At 49.1% G+C, this 23570-nt stretch overlaps 4 protein-coding genes and 1 pseudogene across 8 annotated transcripts in view; all 5 read right to left on the bottom strand.

Moving 5' to 3' along the window:
* LOC115311043 (histone-lysine N-methyltransferase PRDM9-like) overlaps positions 1-1089 on the bottom strand; it is a 45944-nt gene extending 44855 nt beyond the window's left edge. For 2 of the 5 annotated variants that reach the window (XM_040221979.3, XM_040221980.3), the window contains exon 1: positions 835-1089. In XM_040221979.3, coding sequence (XP_040077913.1) covers positions 835-970 — 136 coding nt within the window. In that variant the 5' untranslated portion in view covers positions 971-1089. The remainder of the gene's footprint in view (positions 1-834) is intronic. The other 3 variants (XM_042293466.1, XM_040221982.2, XM_042293465.1) reach the window with 3 other exon arrangements.
* Positions 1090-2707: 1618 nt separating this feature from the next.
* LOC115311077 lies at positions 2708-5477 on the bottom strand (annotated as a pseudogene).
* Positions 5478-5596: 119 nt separating this feature from the next.
* Positions 5597-6208, bottom strand: LOC115311051 (gastrula zinc finger protein XlCGF49.1; the record flags this gene model as incomplete). The annotated part of the gene is given in 1 exon segment (XM_029969638.4): positions 5597-6208. A coding segment is annotated over 1 exon segment (585 nt), but the record flags the coding sequence as incomplete, so codon positions are not given.
* Positions 6209-13438: 7230 nt separating this feature from the next.
* LOC115311049 (zinc finger protein 530) lies at positions 13439-14316 on the bottom strand. The gene has a single exon (XM_029969636.4). It carries the CDS (start codon positions 14166-14168, stop codon positions 13548-13550), a length of 621 nt encoding a protein of 206 aa, XP_029825496.2. The 5' UTR covers positions 14169-14316; the 3' UTR covers positions 13439-13547.
* A 371-nt stretch (positions 14317-14687) lies between these two features.
* Positions 14688-15805, bottom strand: LOC8023196 (zinc finger protein 605; the record flags this gene model as incomplete). The annotated part of the gene is made up of 1 exon (XM_040221999.2): positions 14688-15805. A coding segment is annotated over one exon (645 nt), but the record flags the coding sequence as incomplete, so codon positions are not given.
* Between the last annotated feature and the right edge of the window lie 7765 nt (positions 15806-23570).

Here is a 23570-nt window from a genome sequence, read left to right as displayed (position 1 = left end):
TCTATCGGGCCCGGCCCATGTCTCTACCGGGCCGGGTCGGGCTGGGCCTAGAAATTCCGTCCCGTGCAGTGCTTTGTGCTGCACGGCTTTTCGATCTTAAGCGAGCTGAAACATTTATGCTGTAGTTATTGAAAAGGTTCGTGCAGTTATTTTAACTTTTAATAGATTTTTGTAGATACATACGCATAATATTATTATTATTGCTATTTTTGTTATCATTACACCATTGCACACAAACCAGATAATAACAAAATATTATTAAATTCCCGTCATAGCTTTTTTTTTTTTGCATTTTGTTGCTTCTTGGTATATACCTATCCTTGGGCCATGAGCTGTTTAATCACCAGTTAAAATAAAAATAAAAAGTATCAATATTATTTCAAAGCTACCCGGAGCGAAAGTTCGTCTGCTTGTTGCACAGGGGCTGCCATGACGCCAGAACGCCGAGCTCTTATTGGCTGGCTGAAAGAAAATAGTGGGCGCTTATGTCTACCCACTATCCTCTCAATGAAAGCCAATCAGAGCTAAGCGTTCTTCTGACTTCGCCGCAACTGCTGCGCAAGGAGCAGACAACTTGCTCTCCGTATAAGCACAGACTTAATCTCACGAGGATTAACCGTTAGGGTTTGTCGTTGTCACTCCAGAGTGACTCCATTTAACAGCGGACCTCGATGCTCAGACTACAATATACCAGGGAGCCGGTGTTCGGGCTTAGTATCCTAATGTAGCATATCGAATACTAATGGATAGTTTTATGTCATTAATTATTCTTCGCAGCCATCCCTTTCCCAGAATTCGCAGACGCGCTTTTTCGAGAGCTCTGCCAACGCTCACCCATTCCTATGAGGAGATCGTAGTTTTCCTTGAGATTGGTCATCCTTGACTTAACGTAGAATGACATGGTGTTCCATTCTTCATCCGAGAAGTATTTTCGTATAAGACTGAAGCGAGGCAGGTCTTCGGAAGACATTTTCGTGGGGACGCAGTCGAGTGGCGTTCGCAGAGCGGGATTCCCAAGTGACGCTCAACTGTCGTCTGCTAAACTTCCCGCGCTTGCCGCCACTTTTTTTGATCAACCAACAGAGCGTGATACTGCGCCGCGGAAAACTTAGTAACGATAACTTTTTATTACCGGTTTTCGCATTTTGTTGCATGTAAATTCTCGGTTAAACATTTATCGTTACATTTCTCGAACCTTTTCTCGCTCTCAACAGATGGCAGGGCAAACGGAACCGGAAATCGTACCGGAAATCAATTTGAAATCCCCATCGGCAACGTTCGGAGTCCTTCAGAAACTTGCGTCCGTTGATTCATCGTTTCGAACGTGAGCTTTGAAATCAATCCCATTTCTTTTATAACGTGCTGCTGCTCCCTTCCTGCATTATTCGCCGGATCAAGAAGCATCATTCGGAAAGCAGCTCGGTTAGTCAGATCCGAGTGTAACCATCGTAAAACAGCTTTTGGATTGTTTTTATATCGCCGATCTGTCGAGGTCCGCTTGAAACGTTTCGGATCCCGCATTTGACGATTCCAAGCGTTCATTTCGGAGAGAACTCAAATCGACCAGTTTACAAACTGCTCGATTTAAGTTCTGTCAGGCTCTGAAAATGTAACCGGGCAGAATGTAAGACATTCTGTCCGATTGCGAGTGTAGTTTAACGCGCTGACATTTAGTGAAGTTGTCGGAAATTGTGGACAGAACAGTAAACAGGGCAAGACGTAAGTATCTTAGCATGCACAGCTAGCGATTTCAGGCACCGACAAAAGAAGCCGTGAGCATATTTGCCACTTTATTTTTCCATGCCGGTTTCTTCACAACGTTAGTAGTTTGCTTTCTGCTTTCCCTTAGAACGCCACGAGCACCTCTCAGCAATCTGGAATATATTTATATATATATATTCTTAATTTTCCGTTTATCAATTGATACGACATAACCCCCTAATTTCAGTTCCTGGGGAAATCCCTGGCAAAAAATTTAGCCAGTGTCGTAAAACCGCTAGCCTAGGGTCTTTAAAGTGCACCATGCAGCATCTACTAAAGACGCCGGCTCTCGGCGACGTATGCTCGTTCGTTGGCCGCAGTTCGCATCGCGACCGCTCGCGCAATCTCTTGTCTCTTGTGCGAAATGGCGCCGTATTGTTTGAAGACTGGTGGCTTCGTTCCGTTTCCATAGGAGCTAAGCCTTTTTCTTTCTTTACTTTTTCCTCAGGTAAGTTCGCTCTTTGCAGATTTTACAAAAAAAATGCACCATCTGTGGGCACCGCTGCACAAAGTCGTAGCGCAATAAGTTAAGAAACCGAATTTTGCGGTCGATTTAAAGAGCCTGGCCGCTCCTTGAATCACCCAGTAGATCAAAAAAGGCAGGGGCAGGGACTGAACCCAGCATTTCTTGCTTCTGATGCACCATTGTCTGTTGCAACGTAAGAACTGTAAGACCAGGCTCGTCCCACAAAGCACTCCAATCTATCCGATTTAGCAGACGAAACGCCGAAGAGGAGGACACCACCGATCGCTGCGAACAAAAGCTTTGTGGAAGGGGCTTATCCAGTCATTGTTAACCCACAGCGACCTAAAATGCTCTTGGCCACAGACACCCACCGCTGCAACCCCCCTTCTGCCAGCCAGCAGACACATCCGATTCGGCCTTTATCCACGTCTGCAGTTCCCACGAGCTCCGTTATCTCTCAACCTGTCAAAAAGTCCTAAGTATGGGACCTCTACCTTGCACTCCGTTCATAGTTCGAACCACAGCCCTCACGAAAACTGGCAAGTATGTCAAAGAAGCGCAGAGGAATGTTTCGGCACGCGTTGTCTGCGATGGAACCTCCTCGGGTTCCTCATGCTCGCTAGTCCCGATCTTCGGGGGTGTGCTTCTTAACCGAGTGGGCCCTCAGCGCCGACAGGGACTCCAACCCTTTTCCGCAGCATTCGCACGTGTGGGGGGTCCTAGCTTCGAGATCATCGCAATCACGTGCTTCTTCAAGTGTCCAGCGTTGTGTCCGCCCAGGTGGCACAAGCACACCCTGTTGCCGGAATGGGTACGGGCGTGCCGAATCATGTTGCCTCTCTGCGTGAAACTTGTGCCGCACTCGGCACACATGTGGGGGCGCTTCCCGGTGTGCGTCATTCCGTGCCTCCTCAAGTCTGTGAACCGCTGCCCGCAGATGGCACATTTGCGCAGCGGCTCTCCGGTGTGGACGCCTTGGCGCCTGGCCAGCTGGCTCTGCAGTGTGAAGGCCTTGCCATAGGTGCCCAGAGGAAGGGCCTCTGCCCCGTGCGAGTCCTTTCGTGCTTGACTAGGCTGTCCCTTCTGTCGCTGGAGAAAGGGCAGTAGCTGGACCGGTGCTTGTGCTCCTGGTGCATCTTCTTCCAGTGTCCTCGAGGTACTGGCGGGAAGAGAAGAGGCTGTCGCAGTCCGAGCACGGGAAGGTCTTTGCTGCCACCTTGACGGGCAGCGTCTCTTTTTCGTCTGAATGCGGAAGAGAAGGATTGTGGTTGGGGGTGACGTCGAAAGGGCACAGACATCTAGCTCCGATAGCACAATTGTAACCCCCAACTACAGCCGAGGTTACAAAATACAAAAAAAAGTTTTTAGACAAACCTGATCATACTGACAAATACCAGAGAGCAGAAAACCTTTCCCGCAGAAACCGCACACATTTATTATATTTCTTTTTTCGCTAAATTAAGGGCCGACACTGAATCATTGTATTGTTTCCGTGACATCAGGTGACGCGACATTGATTTTTTCCTCCGCTAAGTTTAGCTGGAAGCCGGCACTGGATTGGTGTTTAGGTCATGTGACATTAATTTCCCCGTTAAATTTAGCGGAAAAACTGGACTGCGTAAGACTCCCAGCATGCCGTTCCTTTACGACGCTCATTCGTGCCAATTTTCTCGTTGGAAACAACCCGTAAAACATTCCACAAAAGATAAGATTCGGAGGTTCTAAGTGCCAGATCAACGAAGGGCGTCTGGCATGCCCCGGCAAAGGATCGAGGGTTAATTTGGACGACCTGGGGATCTTTGGGCACGCATGTGAAACCTCATTACGTGCTGCCTTTTCTGCAACGAGCCTTTGTCGAGTCGTGGCCACCCTGGCCGGGGTTTGAACCTGCCACCTGGGGATTGGAGGCCAACACGGCCTCGAAGCTACAACTGTGACAGCAAAAAACCTCGACTTTGAAACTTTCTTCCCCAGAACACGTGCATGCGCTTGAAACACGCATTTCAACGAAGGGAGCGCGGGCTAGCTCGCAGTTCTAGCTCTGGCTGCAGTCTCGGCTTAACGCCGAACGTAGTATAGGCACTGGCAGGGTGAGAACGGCAGAGCGTCTCTTCCGGATGCCTGGCGTCCAGCGTGCACTCGTTTCCTCCTGTCATACTTTGGCTGTGTGTGCACGCTCGTGGCCCACGAGATGCCAAAGAGCTCTAGAAGATATCAAGCTAGCGCTCGAGGCGAGGCAACCGAGAGGTCTCCCTCCCGTTCTTGTCCCGTCATTGACCATGGTTCAGTAATTGTATGGAGAAAAAGATTTTTTTTGGAGAAGACACTGTGTACACGGGTACATATTGGGCTCCTACTCTATGCTAGAAAATGCGAGGAAAACTTGTATACATGGCTTGCATCAATATCGCACCAGCTGCTATGGGGGTGGTCACCTTGCTGCCGAGCATGTATACAAAACGTGTATCATCGAAATGTGTACAAAACGTGTGTCCACGAAATCTGTTTCAACAAAATGATATGGACCCACGAGGATGTAGTAGTAATTTTTAAAAGAAAATGATAAAAATACAGAATTGAGTATTTTCTACCTTCATTTAATGCACAATTGGCACACAGAAAACAGCATATCTTGGTCCGACAACAATGGAGCGAGGAAACGAGGTTCTTGATTGCCTAAGAATAAGCAACGGAAATTTCTCAGTTTTAAGCACGTCTGGCGATGTGCCCTCGAGGCAATGGTTCCGCTGTCTTAAAAGCAGTGTTTATAATAGCCCTGCCAGGCAAACCAGCAACACTCAGTCTATTTTGCTTTTATGCCACTGTGTCCTTTCCCCTTTTTATTTATAAGATTGCTAGACAATTAATGTTTCAAGTTGGTCACCCAAGGTTGTACATCACAAAAGCCACCTCGTTAAAACATGGAATTGCAGCGGTATATGAAACTTGCTAGACTCCCAGAAAAAATTTACGGACTGGCGCCAAAGGACCTTGCACGAGCATCGATACAACTTAGCATTTGAGAATAGATAATCCAGCAGATGTTTCCATCTTCTGCAGAGTACCAGAGATTAAGCATGTCATTGTTCATAGTAAAAATAACTCGCTGCACTGCTCATTTTTTTTTTAATTGTCACGTTAGGACATGAAAGTTCTTAGCACATGGCCTTATCAAATATCATACGAGGTTGCAGAGATTGAGTTGCCCACAGCATTTAATTTGTTTCCCACCGACCACTTTGGCATGCATGGCGACTTTGGACGCAGGGACAGAACCAAAAATGGTGAGTCATGTGCCCCATCTGCCTCCTTCATTTTCCGTTTGGGCCCTTTTCCAACAACGTTACTCCGCCTCCCCCCTCCCGCGGCCATGCACAGGGTTGTTCCTCGCGCTCGCTAGTACTCCTCGTTTACTTGGTGGTGCTTCTTGGCCAAGTGGGCCCTCAGCTCAAACGGGGCCACAAACCCTTTCCCGCAGTGCTCGCACGTGTGGGGGAACTCCTTCGTGTGCACCTGGATCACATGTTTCTTCACACTCCCAGAGTCGCCGGTCCGGTACTCGCATAGGTGGCAGGAGTACGGCTTGTCACCGGTGTGCGTGCGGGCGTGCCGGACCAGGTCGCCTCTCTTGGTAAAACTCATGCTGCACTCGGAGCACACGTGCAGCCGCTCTCCCGTGTGCAACCTCCGGTGCTCTGCCAGGTCATAGTGCCGCATGAAGGTCTTGCCGCAGGTGCCGCAGGCGAAGGGCCGCGCCCCCTTGTGGATTCTCTCGTGCTTGAGCACTCGGTCTTTGTCGTTGCCCGAGAAGGGGCACAGGCTGCACCGATGCCTGTGCTCCACATGGGCCTGCGTCCGGGGTCTCTTCAGGAATTATCGGGAAGAGAAGTGGCTGTCGCAGTCCCCACAAGAGAAGGTCTCCAGTGCCCATGCAAACGACTGCGTCCCTTCCTGCTCTGTATGTCGAAGAGGAGGGGTGGGGGGGGGTTGACGTTAAAACGGCACACGCACTTAGCTGCGATTGCGCGCGTAACCCCAACTGCCGTCTATTGCAAGTTAACCCCCAGAGTGACACGGCCGAATACACTTGGGCATACTCCGAAAGTCACTTCAATTCCCTCTCTGCCCGTTTAGACTGGGCCGTCACTTTTTTTTTTTCCGCACATAGCCGCATGCAGGAGCAAGCGATGAAAATACTGCTTTATCTTGTGGTGTGTCATTTTCTGATGGAACGTATTTTGTTTTGTTTAGGTGACTTCCCTTTTGGGATCAGAAATTACTGACGGACCCGGTATTCGACGGCCGTGAAAACGAGGAAGTTACATTTCTGAACTGACAAAGGCCGACGGTGAACCAAACATTTCAGTGTCTATAGTAAGCAGCACACTATCTTTCCATGAGTCAGCAGCCGCCGGTGTCACACACAAAACGAAATTGACGTCATCATATCTTCATTCACGCTTAATAAGCATGAATGGGGGATATGATGTCGTCAATTCAATGAGTCATCAGGGGCTGGTGACTCATGAAAAGATAGTGCGCCGCTTATTATAGACACTGAAATGTTTGGTTCGCCATCCCTTTAGGGGAGGGACCTCAGCGAGCAAGGTCAAAGCACCACTGCACGGTACTGGGTTTTGAAAAGCATGACACGAGAGATATATGTCATGTTGAGCACGTATACATCAATTAACGTTCTGCCCATAAAATAATGTCTTTGATGAAAAAAAAGTATTCTTCACGGAGCAGGCTACGAGGCTAGTGGGACCGAAATTTCCGTTCGGCATAAGGCGAATGAGATCGGGCGCTCGCAGAGTTAAGAAAAGCAGGGCAATCCCACAAAAGCCCTCCATTCTTTCAGCCTTAGTAGAGAAAGCTGGACAGGAAGAAATCTAGGAAAGAAGGGGGTCAACCATTGACTGTGCATTATGTCGACGGCCACCAAACCCCAAAAAGATGTCCAGCAGGTCTGGCAAACAATGGAAATTTCATTTCGACTCTTGGACTAATTTCATGTGACGAGGCCCCATTAGCCTTGTACATAGCTCAGCAGAGAAGAGCAGAAAAATGCAACAGCAAGAAAAAGCACAAATATCCAATCGATCAATGCGGAGCGAAAGCTTGTCTGCTCCTTGCAGAAGGGTTGCGACAATGTCAGAATGCCGAGCTCTTATTGGCCGATCGAAAAAAATAGTGGGTAGACCTCAAGGCATCTAGCAATAAGGTCTACCCATTACCCTTTCAATCAAAGCTTGACGTCCTCCCGATGTCACCGCAACTCCTGCGCAAGTAGCAGATGACTTGCATTCTGGATACAGCAGATCACCACATTCATACCCACAAAACCAGGCACATATCACTAACAAAGCAGATTGAGGAAGGATAACAGCTAAAGCTATAATAAAAGCTTTGAATAAAAAAAAGACTTTCAAAGGAATCGACATAATTAAACAGACATGACTGTCATTCAGTTGGCCAATAAAGGTAAAGGTGTGCTTGTCCTTTGGTCTGTGGCTTGAAGGTGCCTTTGCACAAGTGTCCTTAAACCATCAATGCGCTGCTCGTCCTCTGCCGAGGTCTTGGGAAGTAAAGGAGACAACAGTTGTACAACAGCTCTTCTTTCAAGTCAATATATCCTAGTGTGGTACAATGCAGCTCAGCTGCTCATTCCAGAAGCTCGAGCTCCTGCCGTTGCTTTCGCGTAATGCACTCGATGTAATCCGCTCGACCAGAGGAGTTATCAACGGTGTTTAAATTCTGCGAGATCACGATGCAGGTCACCAAGGTTGTCATGGGATCTCCCCATCAGCATTGAACTTGGCGGACGGGAGCGTAGTCTCTAACCTGCTTTCGCCGGCTCATGCCCGTGCTTTGCTCGCACTAGTACACGACCAGTCTTGGGCTGTAACTAGTGTAATGCGTTACCGTAACTAGTTACTTTTTCCAGTAACTTTTACCTGTAACGTGTTACTCTTTAATACTGGTAACTTGTAACTGTAACACTGTTACTTTTTTTATTGGGTAACTGTAACTGTTTAGGCCGTTACAGTTACTTTCTCTTTTTTTTACTATATAAATTAGAACCTACTTCTGCGGGCATAGGAATTGCCATCTTGAAGTATTTTTCTCCAGAACTCCTAGCTGAGAAAAGAAAAGCGTGGTTATGCATTAAACAAGCAAAAAATTGCCTGGTTTAGCCCACGACCCAGAATGGACGACGGACGAGTAAGCACCAAACCGGGAGATAAAGGAAGCGGCGCCTGCGGCGGTAGGGGCGGCAGATAATGTCTGTTTCACCAACTTTGGCTCACTCTTCTCTCGTGGGGAGGGAAACCATCTGTGGGTGTCGACCGGTGGTCGTACAATGTCTCCGAGTGTTCGGTTTGGGCTGTATCTGGGATATGTCCGTGCTGTCGTTTTTACACCCAGCCGTTCACCGTTTCCTTATCCCAATTAGTTTTCAAGGAAGCCGTCCCCATATTGTGCAGAAAGCCGGTGCTTGTGTAACTTATTCTATTCGGAGCCGCTCGAGTAAACATGACATCCACAATTGGCGTTTCGGATATATCCCATAAAATATATGTGACAATCTGTCCTCATTCGTTTCAGAGTGGAAAATAAACCAAAACGTTCACTGACGCGGGTCGATGACAATTTTGAAAAACGGTTGATTCTAAGTTATAACAAGTATTGGAAATAAATTATGCACTTCAAAATGCTGAAATGGCGAATGACGCAAAAAAGAAACACCCTTCGGGTTTGAATTTTTTAAATTTTCTCAGCTTACTTTTCCTGTCACCGTACTGTAATGAATAAAATAATATTGTTATAGTTTGTGATTTCTTGTGTCCAATTTTCGTACTGTAACAAGAAAGTAACGGCGTTACTGTTTTTTCAGTAACTGTAACACGCTACTTTTTGAAACCGGTAACTGTAACTGTAACAGAGTTACTTTTTCCTCCTAGGTAACTTGTCACGGAGTGGGTGGTTAAATTAATAAAAATAAAGCAATGATCCACTCTGAGGATAAACGAGAAATTACGGAAAAAGAACAAAAGAGCTAAGTTCGACCGGTGACTAGCGCTAGGTCCACGCCAGGTGTAAAATCAGGAAAGAGAGACGATGACACAGGGAGGATAAGCAAACAAAAGATTAAAAATTTAATAAAGTGAAATACTACGCCGCGGACGGCAAAAGAGCACTCTACACAAACCTCGCTCCAGTTAAACGCAATGGGGTCCCGCGGGCCAGAAACTAATACTAAAAAAGTCACGACACTCGTAAAACAGGATCGAGCCGACAAAACCGCGACGAAATCCCAACACTAACCAAAAACAAGGGCAAACCGAGACGGAACTCGAACGTTACCGCTACCCAAAAGGGACAATCCCCCAAAACAGTCGCGACAGAAAGTAGCGCTACGTATAAAAATGTCCCAAAGTTCAACAGTTCGTACTTCAGAGCCGGAGGATGAAGTAGACAAAACAAACAAAAAACAGCTTAGCTTTCCGGTAGGTGCTGAGTCCAGAGCAGTCCGTTGTCTGGAGATGTCGGCCGAAGAACGATGTCTCGGAGTCAGGCGGTCCGGTTAGAAGCTTGATGAGGTCGACACCGCGCACCACACAGCCACGCACGCTTCAGCACAACCAACTCAAACACTTGCCCGCCAGGCAGGGCAGAAGCCGAAAAATTAAACGTTCAAAAACTCACGTGCAGGGAGTGACTGCGTCGAGCAGCACCCCGGCCAGCTCCGGGGCTCGACTACCTCCTTTGTTCCAGAACCCCTTTTTATAGGTTCGACTACCGACCAACCTCCCGTTTTCCCGCCTTTCGGGTCAGTCCACTTCCCAGAAAAGCAAAGCTATCCGGCGCCGACCCAAATGGGAAAACATACAGGCCATCCATTTCCCCCGTACGAGTCCAAAACATCAATTATCGTCGATACGTAGAACCCGACAACAACGACAGGCGCCAGACTGAAGAAAGTCGCCGCCTTCAAAAGGCGCGCCAGCCAGCTTAGACATCTTTGTATCCCGGCGTCGCCTTCGCGTGTCAAGTCGGCACCAGAGTCCGCAAACGCACCCCTCCGTCCGCGAGGCCCAAGCCACAAATTAACTTTGCCCCGGGGTGAAGCCTAATCTGAGTCGCCCGTCCACAAATACCTACCCCGAAAACGAGCAAACCCGTTGGGGACGTAGAAAGGATAATACGACGGGACGAACTGGAGATTAAAAGCGGCACGGCACTCCCCGTTCCCGGACCGTACCAACACTTAAAGTGGTCCGAGAAAAAAAAAAAAAAGATAATAAAAATGAAAAACAAAATCAAGAAAAGCCTGAATTTGTGACATAACTGTAACACTGTTGCTTTTTACTGGTAACGTGCCCATGACTGTACACGGGAGGCACTCACTTGATCGAATGACGTTTTAGCGAACGCCCACGTTTCATCGAACGACACTTTAGCGAATAGTCGGACGCCGCGAAGCGGCGTTTTCGGGTGGGCCAAGTGAGTTCATATTTTTGTAATGAGTTGCCGTAGACTGTCGCCGCGAAGCGGCGTAAAGCGCAGCGCGACGGATGGGTTAACGCGCGCCCCCGTTATTCGCTAAAACGACCATTCGCTCAAATGTCGCCGTTCGCTAAAATGTCATTCACTCTTGTGATATGGACCCGTCCGTTCAGTCTCTTGGCTTTCCGCCGTCTCCTGCACAAGGTGTGCTCAATTTTTTTTTTTTTTTATTATTATTTTGGCATGGCTTGACAACATCCGAAGAACCCCTGCAACTTGGTTTGACGAGGTGATCCTTCTCGACAAGAATTGCAACTCGCCGCAACCAGCGTTCGATTTTTCATGGCTCTTTTGCACGTCTTACAGTTTTACCGAGTTCAAACATCGGACCGTTCTCACTCGTCCCACAATAAGTGGCAATCAAAAATAAAATAACACCAACACTGCAACGTGTTCGGCGCAATATCAGCAGCAAGCTCACGCAGCTTCACGGGCTTCTGTCTGGTGGATAATTGCAATAACGGTACGCCTTGTAGTAGGCTGTAGCTTGCGCCACCTAGACTGAATGCGCCACTTAGATGACTTAGACTGAATGCAGTCAAGCGAGGACGTCCCCCATGTGTTGCTGTGGTGCCCTGCCCTAGACCACTGTCGACCGCCCTGGCCGACCAGCGAAGAGAGGATTCCCGAAATGCTGGGATTCGGGGAAGGAGCCCACGGTTCACTAGCAACCAAGCGCATTCTCGTTGAATGGGAGAGACTGCGTCTGATCGCCAACCAGTGAAAGTGTCCCAAAAGTGGGAAAAGCTAAAACAAAACAAGAACTAAAACTTTTACCTGTGTCGGCAATCTGAACTTTTGCTGACCTCCCCGTCTCAAAAGGGGTTAGGTACCGCCAACTAACTAATGGAACTCAATTCCAAAATCCTGTGCAAATACAAAACTAATAATAATTGTAGTGTGTCTTGGTTTTATTAAAGAATTGTTGGGTCAAGACTATACATAGTTAAAAGATGTCCTAAACTTACACACTTACATGTAATAATTTGTATGTGAAATTTAGTTTAGCAGTAAACATGAACCGCCGTTTCAGTCATATACTCCTTTAAAAACGCAATCAAATTGAGGACGTATATATTACCTCTGCTTTGTATCCTTCGTCCTCAATAAGTCCTCAGAAGGAGGCTTTTAGAATGATCCAGCGACTGACGTTCTCAGGATGTCCTGAGGATCGACGTCTTGAAAACCGCGAGGACGTTTGTACCTTTTGAGGACGTCCCGAGGATATCGGGTGTTGTCTGGAGGATGGCTTTGCGGGAGCTGGGGGTCAATCAAGACAGTGAAACTCGGTTTTCTGGAAAGCGGAAGCTCCGTGAGAACTTGATGCTAGCAATGGTGACAAAATGCATAATTTTGAGAGCATGACGTTACCTGGATCAAAAGGTACGAGAAAAACAAAATTCATGCGAGTCAACGGCCACCTAAGCCCCCTGTTCATTGAGCCAAAAGGTTACATTACGGGCGACTGTAGCGTGAATTGCAATGAAAAATAAACACGTCAGCGAGAAAGACGATATTGTTTGCTTTCTTTCCGACAAGTTTCTTCACGAGAATAAATGCTACTGGTACCCGCAATCCCGGAGATTCACATCATGTTCTTTGCTGAGCAGCGACGATACCAAACAGATGCCTCGAAAAGAACTTCAACATTTCTGACAATGACCAATGATTTCTTTTTTTTTTTTCAAAAATAAACGATGTGTTGCTGAATGCTCATTCCTTGCCCAAATGCAGTGCTAGGTATCTGAACCGGAGGGGAGGCACTCACTTGATCGAATGACGTTTTAGCGAACGCCCACGTTTCACCGAATGACACTTTAGCGAATAGTCGGACGCCGTGAAGCGGCGTTTTTGGGTAGGCCAATAGGGTTCACATTTTTGTAACGAGCCGCCGCAGACTGTCGCCACGAAGCGGCGAAAGCGCAGCGCGGCGCATGTGTTGACGCGCGCCCCCGTTATTCGCTAAAACGTCGATTCGCTCAAATGTCGCTGTTCGCTAAAACGTCATTCATATCACAAGAGCGAATGACATTTTAGCGAACGGCGACATTTGAGCGAATGGTCGTTTTAGCGAATAACGGGGGCGCGCATTAACCCATCCGTCGCGCTGCGCTTTACGCCGCTTCGCGGCGACAGTCTGCGGCAACGCATTACAAAATATGAACTCACTTGGCCCACCCGAAAACGCCGCTTCGCGGCGTCCGACTATTCGCTAAAGTGTCGTTCGATGAAACATGGGCGTTCGCTAAAACGTCATTCGATCAAGTGAGTGCCTCCCATCTGAACCAGATGCCAACGTTTCAGAACTAACTGTTATCCCATCCTCGAGAGTTATTAAATTTTCCCAAAATTGCCGAAGACGGGCCCACCGAAAACGGGCCCGTCTTTGCCCGTTTTCGGTGACTGGCACCGTTCAGCTCCACGTTTTCGAGAGCTCTGTTGACCGCCATTTTCCCATTGAAAATTTCAGAAAACCCCCCATAACTTTTGAACGAGACAACGGTCAGTTCTGAAACTTCAGCATCTGGTTTGGACCGCCAATGCCAAATTGGGGCGGGGAAAGCGAGCATATGGCAACGCTAGTTTTTAATTTTGCGGCGACAAAAAACCCCATAAATCCTTTTCAGGGACAACCTTGAGGACAGAACTCCAACGACAACGTTTATTCGCAGACTCTTTGGCGACAACCTCCGCCGTCACAAGCGCCGCACTCCCCCCAGGGACGCCCCTTGGGTGCTCCTCGCACTCGCTAGCACTCCTCGTCTTTGTAAAAGTGCCTTACGGCCAAGTGGGCTCTCAACATGGACGGGGCCACAAACCCTTTCCCGCAGCGCTTGCACATGTAGGGGTACTCCTTCGAGTGCACCGCAATCACGTGCTTCTTCACATTACCCGACTCGCTGGCTCGGTACCCGCACAGGTGGCACGAGTACGCCCTGTCCCCCAAGTGGGTGCGAGCGTGCCGGACCACGTCGCCTTTCTGCGTAAAACTCGCGCCGCACTCGGCGCACTCGTACGGCCGTTCTCCCGTGTGGACGGTCCGATGCCTGGTCAGGTGACCCTGGTCGGTGAAAGCCATGCCGCAGGTGGTGCAGACGAAGGGCCTCTCCCCCGTGTGGCTTCTTTCGTGCCTGGACATGTTGTCCTTCTTGTCGCTGGAGTAAGGGCAGCGGCTGCAACGGTACCTGCCCCCCGTCCTCAAGTGCGTCTGCATCCGGCGACCCCCCGGGAAGTGCTGGGAGGAGAAGAGGCCGTCGCGTTCTCTGTGCCGGAAGGTCTCCGTTGCCGCTGCGAATAACGGCAGCCCTTCTTGCTCTGTGCATGGAAAAGGAGGGGAGGGGCGCAACGTTTGATTGGCACACGTACGCATGTTTCGCTGGGATTGCACATCCGTAACACTGACTGCGGTCTGTTGCGAGTTACGAATGGCTGGACAAACTCCTCCCACGAAGTCTTCCACTCCTGTTACTTTAGTGGAGCAAACCACTGGAGGGGAAGGGAGAGCAAACCACCACACTGAGCACTTTCAGGGAGAAAGTTGTGCTGCACTTCTTAGCCTGCAACAGACTATAGCTCTGTACTTCCGTGGCTAAAAACGATTTTCTCGAGAAAATACTATATGCACAGGAACCTGTCGAGCTGAAAGGCTCCGCTAAAAAAACACTAGGACTCCTATACATGGCTGGCATCGATGCCGCAACAGCTGCCGCGGCGGTGGCCCTGCTGCAAAGCATGCACCTTCAGCAGACTTGTTCTCAGCCTAAACTAGGAACAACCATCAGCATGGTGCGACAACATCATGTGCAAGCCACGTCTAGGACACTGTATAAAAATAAGAAAATAATTCCTCCTTCCTCCCCTTGAGTTCTCACCCATCATACAGTAGCAGTAAGGCTACGACGGACATATTTATTTACGGACCCTTCGGCGAAACTCTCCTCTTCGAGGTCAACCTCTGTCGTAGTGAGCGCAACTACAGTGCCTGCAATGCGTCTTAGGCTGGTCCGTTTTACGTCCTTTCCCGCACGCATGTCGAATGCGGCCCCAAAGTGGCAACAAACGACGTCTCGACAAGTCGGCGATAGGAGCCCCGGCAAAAAAACGAGATCGCCGTCGTCGCAGAGTCCCAACTCCCGGCTGCCATAACTTCCGAGGACAGTCAATCTGGAGTGACCTGCAGCAGAATGGGCGTCTGCTGCGACATCGCCAAGATCGCGGCCGGTGACAACGCAACATTTCTAGGACTTTGTCGGGCGGAAATGAAGGAACCACACTCGAGGACGCGTTAAGCCGCACCGGTTGGAGACTCGTTCCGCTGCATAAGCTTCCCCCAAGGGCGCACAGGTGCCGCGGATCCGTCTGCTAGTCCTCCTGATCTTCGTGGGCGTGCTTCTTGGCCAAGTGGGCCCTGAGCGCGTACGGGGCCACGAAGCCTTTCCCACAGCGCTCGCACATGTGGGGAAACTCCTTGGTGTGCACCGCAATCACGTGTTTCTTCACGTTGCTCGAGGTGCTCGTCCGAAACGCGCACAGGTGGCACGAGTATGCCTTGCTGCCGGAGTGGGTGCGGGCATGCCGAATCAGGTCGCTCTTCTTGGGGAAGGCGGCCCCGCACTCGATGCACCCGTGCCGTCGCTCTCCCGTGTGCGCCGTCTGGTGAACGTTGAGGCTGCTCTGCTGCGTGAAGGCCTTGCCGCAGGTGCTGCATACGAAGGGCTTCTCCCCCGTATGGACTCTCTCGTGCTTGACCACATTGTCCCTTTTGTAGCTGGAGTACGGGCAGAGGCTGCAGCAGTACCTGCTGCTGCGCTCTCGGTGTCTCAGCTCCTGGTGTCTTTCCAGGAAGTACCAGGAAGAGAAAACGCTGCCGCAGTCCCTGCATAAGGTGTCCTCCGCCCTTACGGACGGCGTCTCCTCCTGCCCTGTATGTGGGCGGAAGGGCGGTAAGAGGCAAGAACGGCACACACGCTTAGCTGGGATTGCGCGTTTGTAATCCCAACTGTAGTCAAGTCATATTGGCGAGGAGATGAAACTACAGCAACATCCCGGAAGATAGCCCACTCCTTTTTTTTTTTGCACGATTTGTTATTTTTTCAAACACAACAAAAGATAACCCACTTGTAGTAACTGCGAGGCCCCGGCCAATGGCGACCTCGGCAGAAATGGAGCTACTTAGGCACGACTCAAGATAAGCTAACATTTCTGACTGGGAAGGACGGCCGTCTTTGGTTCATCACCCCTCTCTGCAATCGCAAGATTCGCAGGTCACAAAATCTAAACCTAGCTTTTTTTACCCTTTTTTTTTTTTAATCACAGATTGAAACTCGGTTTACTTATATCTTCACCCGCTTTGCTTTCGATCCTAGCTGGGCTATCTCCCGGGATATCGCGGTATGGGGGTGCTCTCTCCACTTTGTTTTCTCCAGAGCTCAGTGCTTACCCAACACGAGGCCTGTGAACTCGAATTCTTTACGCAATGGAGAAAGCGTCGGCAATAAATGGAGCGACGTTGGTGGGACCCATTTCGGCCCGTGTGCCGAGCAGGTGCTGGTCACATGTACGGCGCATGCTGCATCGTTCACAGGCCGGAGTGGCGACATTGTTTTTGTTACCCCCGTGGGTGTAATTCTAACGTTAACTGCTTGGTGATGCTGCGGTTGGATCTCTTCACAAACATTTTTACGGCTAAAGATGATTTTCTTGAGAAGATACTATATTGAAGCGAGCCTATTGGGCTCGAAGGTTATGCTAGAACTATGAGAGCTCGTATGTGTGGTTTGCAATGTCGCACCGGCTGCAATGGCGCGTGCAAAATTTGACACATTTGCCCAGAGCGTAAGACTAACGAGAATAATAAAAGTAATGCAAACGATATTTGGAAATATTTGTGACAAAGGGCACTAAGCACAATGTACTTGAGAATGCAAAAAATTTTTGGCAGTTGGAAGCATAAAGCAGGGGACTAAGAATGGCGATGCTGGTGACAGTGTTCTATAAATATTATGGCAAGAGGAGCCACATTACAGTGCAGTTTATCTCATTCTTTCTGGCATCTTCGTTTGCACATTTGGGGTGCGTTGCAGCGTCGTTTCTTTATGTGCACTTCATTTTGCGCCGGTAGCACTGGGTATGCTGTAAGCGGGCCGGTCTTTATTGGAACAACCACAGGCTGGTTGGATTGGGGTTGGGGACCCCTGCCCTAAAGAATAAGTAGGAATGGCCACCAGCATAGTGTAGTGATAACAGGCACAAGCCATGTATAAGGAAGAGTATAAATATGTGGAATATATCTAAACCAACACTAGTTTTAAACTGAGACACATAGTATGAGTGTGAGAAGCTAAACCTATAAATCAAACACAGTATTCAGGTAATGAAAGCCATGGCTTAAAAGTGAGAAGATAAATACCTAAACCAAAACTATACTTGGCTTCGTCATTTACCGGAGCCCAGTCAAAGGCACATACAACTGCGAGCATGCAAAGGCGCAAGTCACTGGGCATGCACTAAGAACTCATTACATACTACTCCACAGAGGCTTTCAAAACAAACAACACAAACAAATTATGACCGTCATTCACTACGCCAACAAAGACAAAAAGGGGTTGAGATTGGTCTCCTTTTGTTCTTGCATCCTAATCATAAAATAATATTGCACGGATGAGGCAACTATGGGAACCACAGTTCTGTTCACTCTTTCTAACTGTCCGTTGATCTTTGGGTTGCATAGGCACTTGCACAAGCCTTTCCTGATCAGCTGTCTAAAGGTGGTTCTGAAACTCTTATTTCTTCAAGTAACCCATTTCGGCCACGCTGGTAGCAAGAGAATTCCAGTACTCGTTCACTAGCTCCAGCTCCTGCCGTTGCATTCCCGTGACGGACACGATGCTTTGTAGTCTACTCGACTACACGAATTATCGAGTGTTTAAATTTCGCGACTGCACGAACTTGAAGCAGGTCACCGGAGTTGTCATGGGATCTCCCCATCGTACTCGGCGGCCGGGAGCGTAGTTGGCGTAGTCTAAACACGATCACTTCTCGCGTGTCAGTGTCGCACTTTTGCATCGATGGAGATCAATGGTTCTACGGACTCGCGCCTGTGCTGGGTTTCTAAAGCAAAAACTTTCGCTGGAAACCATAGAGATCATCTGGAAACAGTTTTCAACGTCATCTGCAAATGGTGCAAACGTAGTGCAAACTGAGTAGCGCAATCTAGAACGCCGCCTCTCGGCGACTAGCGGCGAACGCCCGGAGGTTCCAACTGCGGTCAGAAATGCATGGAGAACGTGAGACAATCGCTGTTTCTTCAGTATTGTGGGGGTGTACGGAGTGGCAATTGTTTTTGACATAATAATGGAACATTTTAGAATAATTTGCGCTAAGTTTTGTGCCCCGCAAGGACCTGACTTTTTTTTAAAAAATTGCTTGAGCGGCATCATGCAGCAGACGACACGGCGACGTCACACCATTCACGTGACCCGCTCCGGCCAACCCGAAAAGCCCATCTCCGCTGCGAGCAAAAATCGTCTGCTTCAAACGCCATTCCCTTGAAAATTGCCTTCTCAAAATTTGCACACGCATCCGATATTATTAAAACTTTGACAAAGTGTTTAGTGCTTTACTAACTTCACGACAGACTTGTTTTGAAAAGTGTGAACTCGCCGTTCATTTTTTAATCAGCCGTGTTGTATCGATCTCCATGTATTCTCCCATAGGGCGGGCCGCCTCTTGGAACCCTGAGTACCACGTGACTCGCGCCGAGCCGCTCTGTCGGCCATCTTGTCGGCAAAACACGGGGTTCAAAGGATTGCGCTACTCAGTGCAAACTAGCGTAGAGTTCCTGTATGGGCTCCCTACGGGAGCCAGAGTTGCGCATTTGTTTTCCCCGCGCCGCCACGCCGCTATTCGCCGAGATCCATCACGTGAGGAGCAAAGCATCCGTTGGCGTTCAAGAAAGCCACCTTTACGGTCGCTCCGCCGACGTTTCTCTTGCCCCGGCGTATGTTTCCCTGCTTTCCGCCTCCTTTTCCTCCTCTCCTGTTTTCCATGCGCGGCGGCGCGCGCGGCGCCGCTATTCGCCAAATTTAGTCACGTGAGGAGCAAAGCATCCAGCTCGTGCGGGAAAGCCGGCGCTACGGCCACGCGCCGAGGCTGAATGCGCAACTCTGCTACCCTAGGTAGCTATACACCTTTCCAAAAAACACTCGACCCCAGGGACCACAATCCGTTTTCGAGCCCAGTCACCGAGTTTGAGGCTAGACTCTCACCGGCGTCCCTCCTAACCCTAACCGAGCGGACTGTGATTTCAATAGGCGCAGCCTGCGTAGGCGCAGTTTCAAACGCTGCTGGCGGCTAAATTCTCGTTTTTTCCCGCAATATTTTGTGTTTCATTGTACATGTATTTTCCCGAGGGCATTGAGAAAGCATTGTGTCACACTAAAAAAAAAAAAAAAACAAAAAAAAAACTGTAAACTGTTTTTGTTGGGTACGCGCGCGACAGAACGAGTGCGACTGGAATGTATAGTTCTAGTTATTTGTTTTTTTCTTACGATCAGTTTTGACGACGCCGCGGGATTCGCCGCATGTGAAGCGACAAAGCGCTTTGCTGTCAAAAATAAATTGCAACAGAAGACGGCTGAAAGGCATGCATTTTTCACGCTCACAAATAACCTGTTTACCGATGGACAGGACACGGACATACAATTGAGGAAGTGCTAACATACGAACAATATATCGTACGTACCACACGATGCAGCGTTATCCAAAAAGAATTTATTTGAGAAAGATCTCAAATAACACAGTCACAGTCGACGACAGTCACATCTTGACGATCGGACGGAATCCGAGATGACTTCGTTTGGGGCACGTTTCGGGGAGAGCTTCCTTTTTTTCACAACCGCACCAAGGCAAAGAAACAAACGCGACTGACCCGTTTCTCACCCCAACCCGGGCAACTATTTTTGGAGATGACTGAGGATTCTACGCGGATTATCTCTGGGAGGGGGGAGAACAATGTTCGCAAAATCGCGTCGAGGGTCGTTCGACGTCCTTCACCTGCTTCGTTTCCCGTGAATGTCGAGCAGAAAAGCTTGAATGACAGGCACTTACCAGCCTTATTTCTCACAATGGAAGATAACACAAGAAGGGTAGGCAGCACGCATAAAAAAATGAAGTGGAAACTTTCAAGAGACGAGAAAACGTCGAATGCAAAACGGCTAAAATGCATGTAGAGAATCGCGCTGAGCGGGTCTTCACAGTCCCAGAGAGTGGCAGAAAACTTCTAGCTGATAGAGGGCGCGAGAGTCGCACCAGCCGCATCAGCATCAGCAACATGGCGGCGGCCTAGGAGCATTTTTTGGAAAGGTGTATACAGGAACTCTAAACTAGCGCAATCTAGAACGCCGTCTCTCGGCGACTAGCGGCGAACGCCCGGAGGTTCCAACTGCGGTCAGAAATGCATGGAGAACGTGAGAAAATCGTTGTTTCTTCAGTGTTGTGTGGATGTACGGAATGGAAATCATTTTTGACATAATAATGAAACATTTTAGAATAATGTGCGATAAGTTTTGTGCCATACAAGGACGTAACTTTTTTTTAAAAATTGCCTGAGCCGCATCATGCAGCAGACGACACGGCGACGTCACACCATTCACGTGACCCGCTCCGGCCAACCCGAAAAGCCCATCTCCGCTGCGAGCAAAAATCGTCTGCTTCAAACGCCATTGCCTTGGAAATTGCCTTCTCAAAATTTGCACACGCATCCGATATTATTACAACTTTGATAAAGTGTTTAGCGCTTTACTAACTTCACGACAGGCTAGTTTTGAAAAATGTGAACTCGCCGTAAGTTTTTTAATCAGCCGTGTTATGTCGATCTCCATGTATTCTCTCATAGGGCGGGCCGCCTCCTGGAACCCTGTATACCACGTGACTCGCGCTACAGAGGCTAGAAAGGGTTTCCTAGTGTCCCGAGCGTACGCTCTTTCAAGCGGCCACGGAGAAACCGGTTTGGATGACGCGCGCAGGTGGCGCTGCGTCCAGCAGGCGCGCTGGACGCAGCGCGCCTGCTGGACGCAGCGCCCTGCTGCTGAAGATGCAGCGGACGGCATCGGCAGCGGACGTGTTTTCGAAAGCTCCCGAAGCTAAGTACTTTTTTTGTTTTCTTCCCCTATTCAGGTGTGCATGGACCAGGGACGGTAGTTTTTGGTAGCAGTAGGGACAGGGGATAGGATAGTTTTTAGTTTAGTTAGGTTTAGTCTTTTGTAGGCACGGGAGTCTATCAACGGTGCCACATGACGGGGCCACGTGGCTTTGTTTGAATGGTTGGCGGGATAGATAGCGGCGTTGTTTAGAAGACACGTGGGGAGAGCGGCGTAGAGGCAGTAGAGGTCTGCCAATTCCATTTATCGAGTATATATAGCGGAAAAAGAAGGGGAAATCGGCTGGATTTGAGCAGCAGAACACGTGGTGTACGACGTGTTCGAGATTAGTGCCGAATTGGGCTGGGATCCGGGACTCCGGGAGTAGGGAAGAATGGCGAAGGACGTTCAGGTACAGTGCGGGGAGTGTCTGATCTGGGTTAGTATGTCGGAAACTAGGTTCGAGAGCGCTGAGGAAGCGGAGGCAGGAGACTTCCTATGCAGGTTGTGCGTCCTACAGGCGCGCCTAGACAGGATGGAAACCGAGAACACGACAATAGTAGCGCGCGTTGTGGAACTGGAGGACCAGCTGAGAAAGGAGAGAGACGAGCGGCAGGCACTGGAAGAGAGACTGAAGAACGTAGAGGGGAGTCGGACAGAGACGGTCGCCCTGAACGGTAATGGCGGACAGGCTGAGAAGTAAAATGACGAGGCGCGGTCGGCCACCAGCATGGGCGACGGGAATGGGGACGACGACGGCAACGTTAGACAAAGCTACGCGGGGGCGCTGACGCAGAACAGCCAGAAGAATAGGGAGACAAATGCGGTGAACCAGAAAGGGCAGCTGGCAGGGGGCTCGACTGGAACGGGCCCAAGTGAGGAAAAGAGGGTCCTTGTGGTTGGAAGTTCGAACGTGAACAGGTTCAAGGCAGGTCTCGCTTGGAAGGTAAAGGACGATGAGAGGGTCACAGTGCAAGCGTACCCGGGTGCCTGCATCGGAAAGGTTATGGAGGGGGCAAAGAACCACATATGGGACAGCATGGACAGGCAGAACCTGGTGGTGATACACGCTGGGCTGAACGACGTTTTACAGGGAAGGGAACAGAACCTGGGGAGGCAAATCGAAGCCGGGGTGCGGAAACTGAAGGCGACAGCTGAAGGAGTCCAAATCGTCATGTGCACGATTCCAGAGATTCAGGGGCAGACTGTAAACATTGAGAAGAAGGTGGTCAGGGCAAATGCGGTCATAAAGGGACTGGGGCGAGAGCTGGGGTACGAGGTAATTGATATTAACAGAGAGGTGTACCAGCCAGCGTCTGCCAGTCCATTTGTTGCGGACGGCATTCACTACCGGGAGCACACCGGAAGGAGGGTGGGTCGGAGGATTGGATGCACAGTGAGGTATTTTTTAAATACACACAGGTCCCTAAGGGCGGAAGCCTAGATGCCGGGGCTGGGGAGGGGGGGATGAAACAGAAAAAATGTAGAGTTAGGAAAGAGAGGGAATATAGAGCTAGAAGCACAGAGCATCCTTGGCTAAATGGCAACATAGCGGGAGAAGATGGACCGGTACCAGAGTCGGAAGAAGTTACTGGGTGTGAGTACCGCAGGAGCAGCAGGGAGAGCAGGAGGAAGCCCCGAAAAAATAAGAGAAAGAATCGGCTCAATATAGGGTTCATAAACATGCAGGGGGGTAGAAACAGAATAAAGTGGGAGGAGATCGGTGAACAATTGGAGGCTGAAAATTTCACAGTATATGGGGTAGCAGAAACGCACCTTAGAGATGAGGAGGAACCACCATACATATCAGGCTACTCCTGGATGGGATGCAACCGGAGGGAAGGTGAACGCAAAGGCGGGGGTCTGGGCATGTTAGTTAAAGGACAGGACTGGAAAAGAGAGAGGGAAGGCTGCAGAGAACACTTATGGTTGAATGGTAGAGTAACAGGCCTCAACACTCTTCTGGGATTTGCCTACCTGAAAACAGGAAAAGACTCGAGGGAGGAAAATACAAAACACTTTACATGTATTTCAAGGGACATTAGAGAAATTGGCCTTAATCAGGAAATAATTATCATAGGAGACATGAATGCCCATTTAGAAGAGTTTGATGGATTTACAGATACAACCGGAAAGTTGCTAGAAGATTTCTGTGATGCCCTTGACCTAGTATTAGTGAATGCTCAAGTAAAATGCGACGGCAAAATAACGTGGGAACGAAACAACTCGCACTCAACTATAGACTACTGCCTCATGTCCCACAAACTGTATGCCAGGTTAGGAAGTATGGAAATAGATGAGGAAGGAACAAAAAGCTTAGGGAGTGACCACAAACGAATTAAGATTAAATTTGGTACATCCAAACCAGAACAGCAAGTCCAGGAACGAGCAGGTAAACCTAAACTGAGTGAAGATCAAATACAAAAAGTATCGAAAAGCATTGAGAACATAGTATCGAAACAACCAGAAAGGGAATGGGCATATGAGGATCTAATAGGAATCTTTAAAAGAGAATTAGAGAAGCATCGAATTAAACAAAGAGGACAGCAAAAACGAAAACACAAACCAAAAAGCTGGTGGGATAAGGAGGTCAAAGCAGCCATATTGCAGCGCCAAGAGGCATCTAGGGAGCA

This window comes from Ixodes scapularis, unplaced genomic scaffold, assembly GCF_016920785.2.
Source record: "Ixodes scapularis isolate PalLabHiFi unplaced genomic scaffold, ASM1692078v2 PGA_scaffold4__175_contigs__length_147842914, whole genome shotgun sequence".
NCBI lineage: Eukaryota > Metazoa > Arthropoda > Arachnida > Ixodida > Ixodidae > Ixodes > Ixodes scapularis.
Note: the sequence above shows the minus strand (reverse complement) of the source record. Positions and strands in the feature narration are given on the sequence as shown.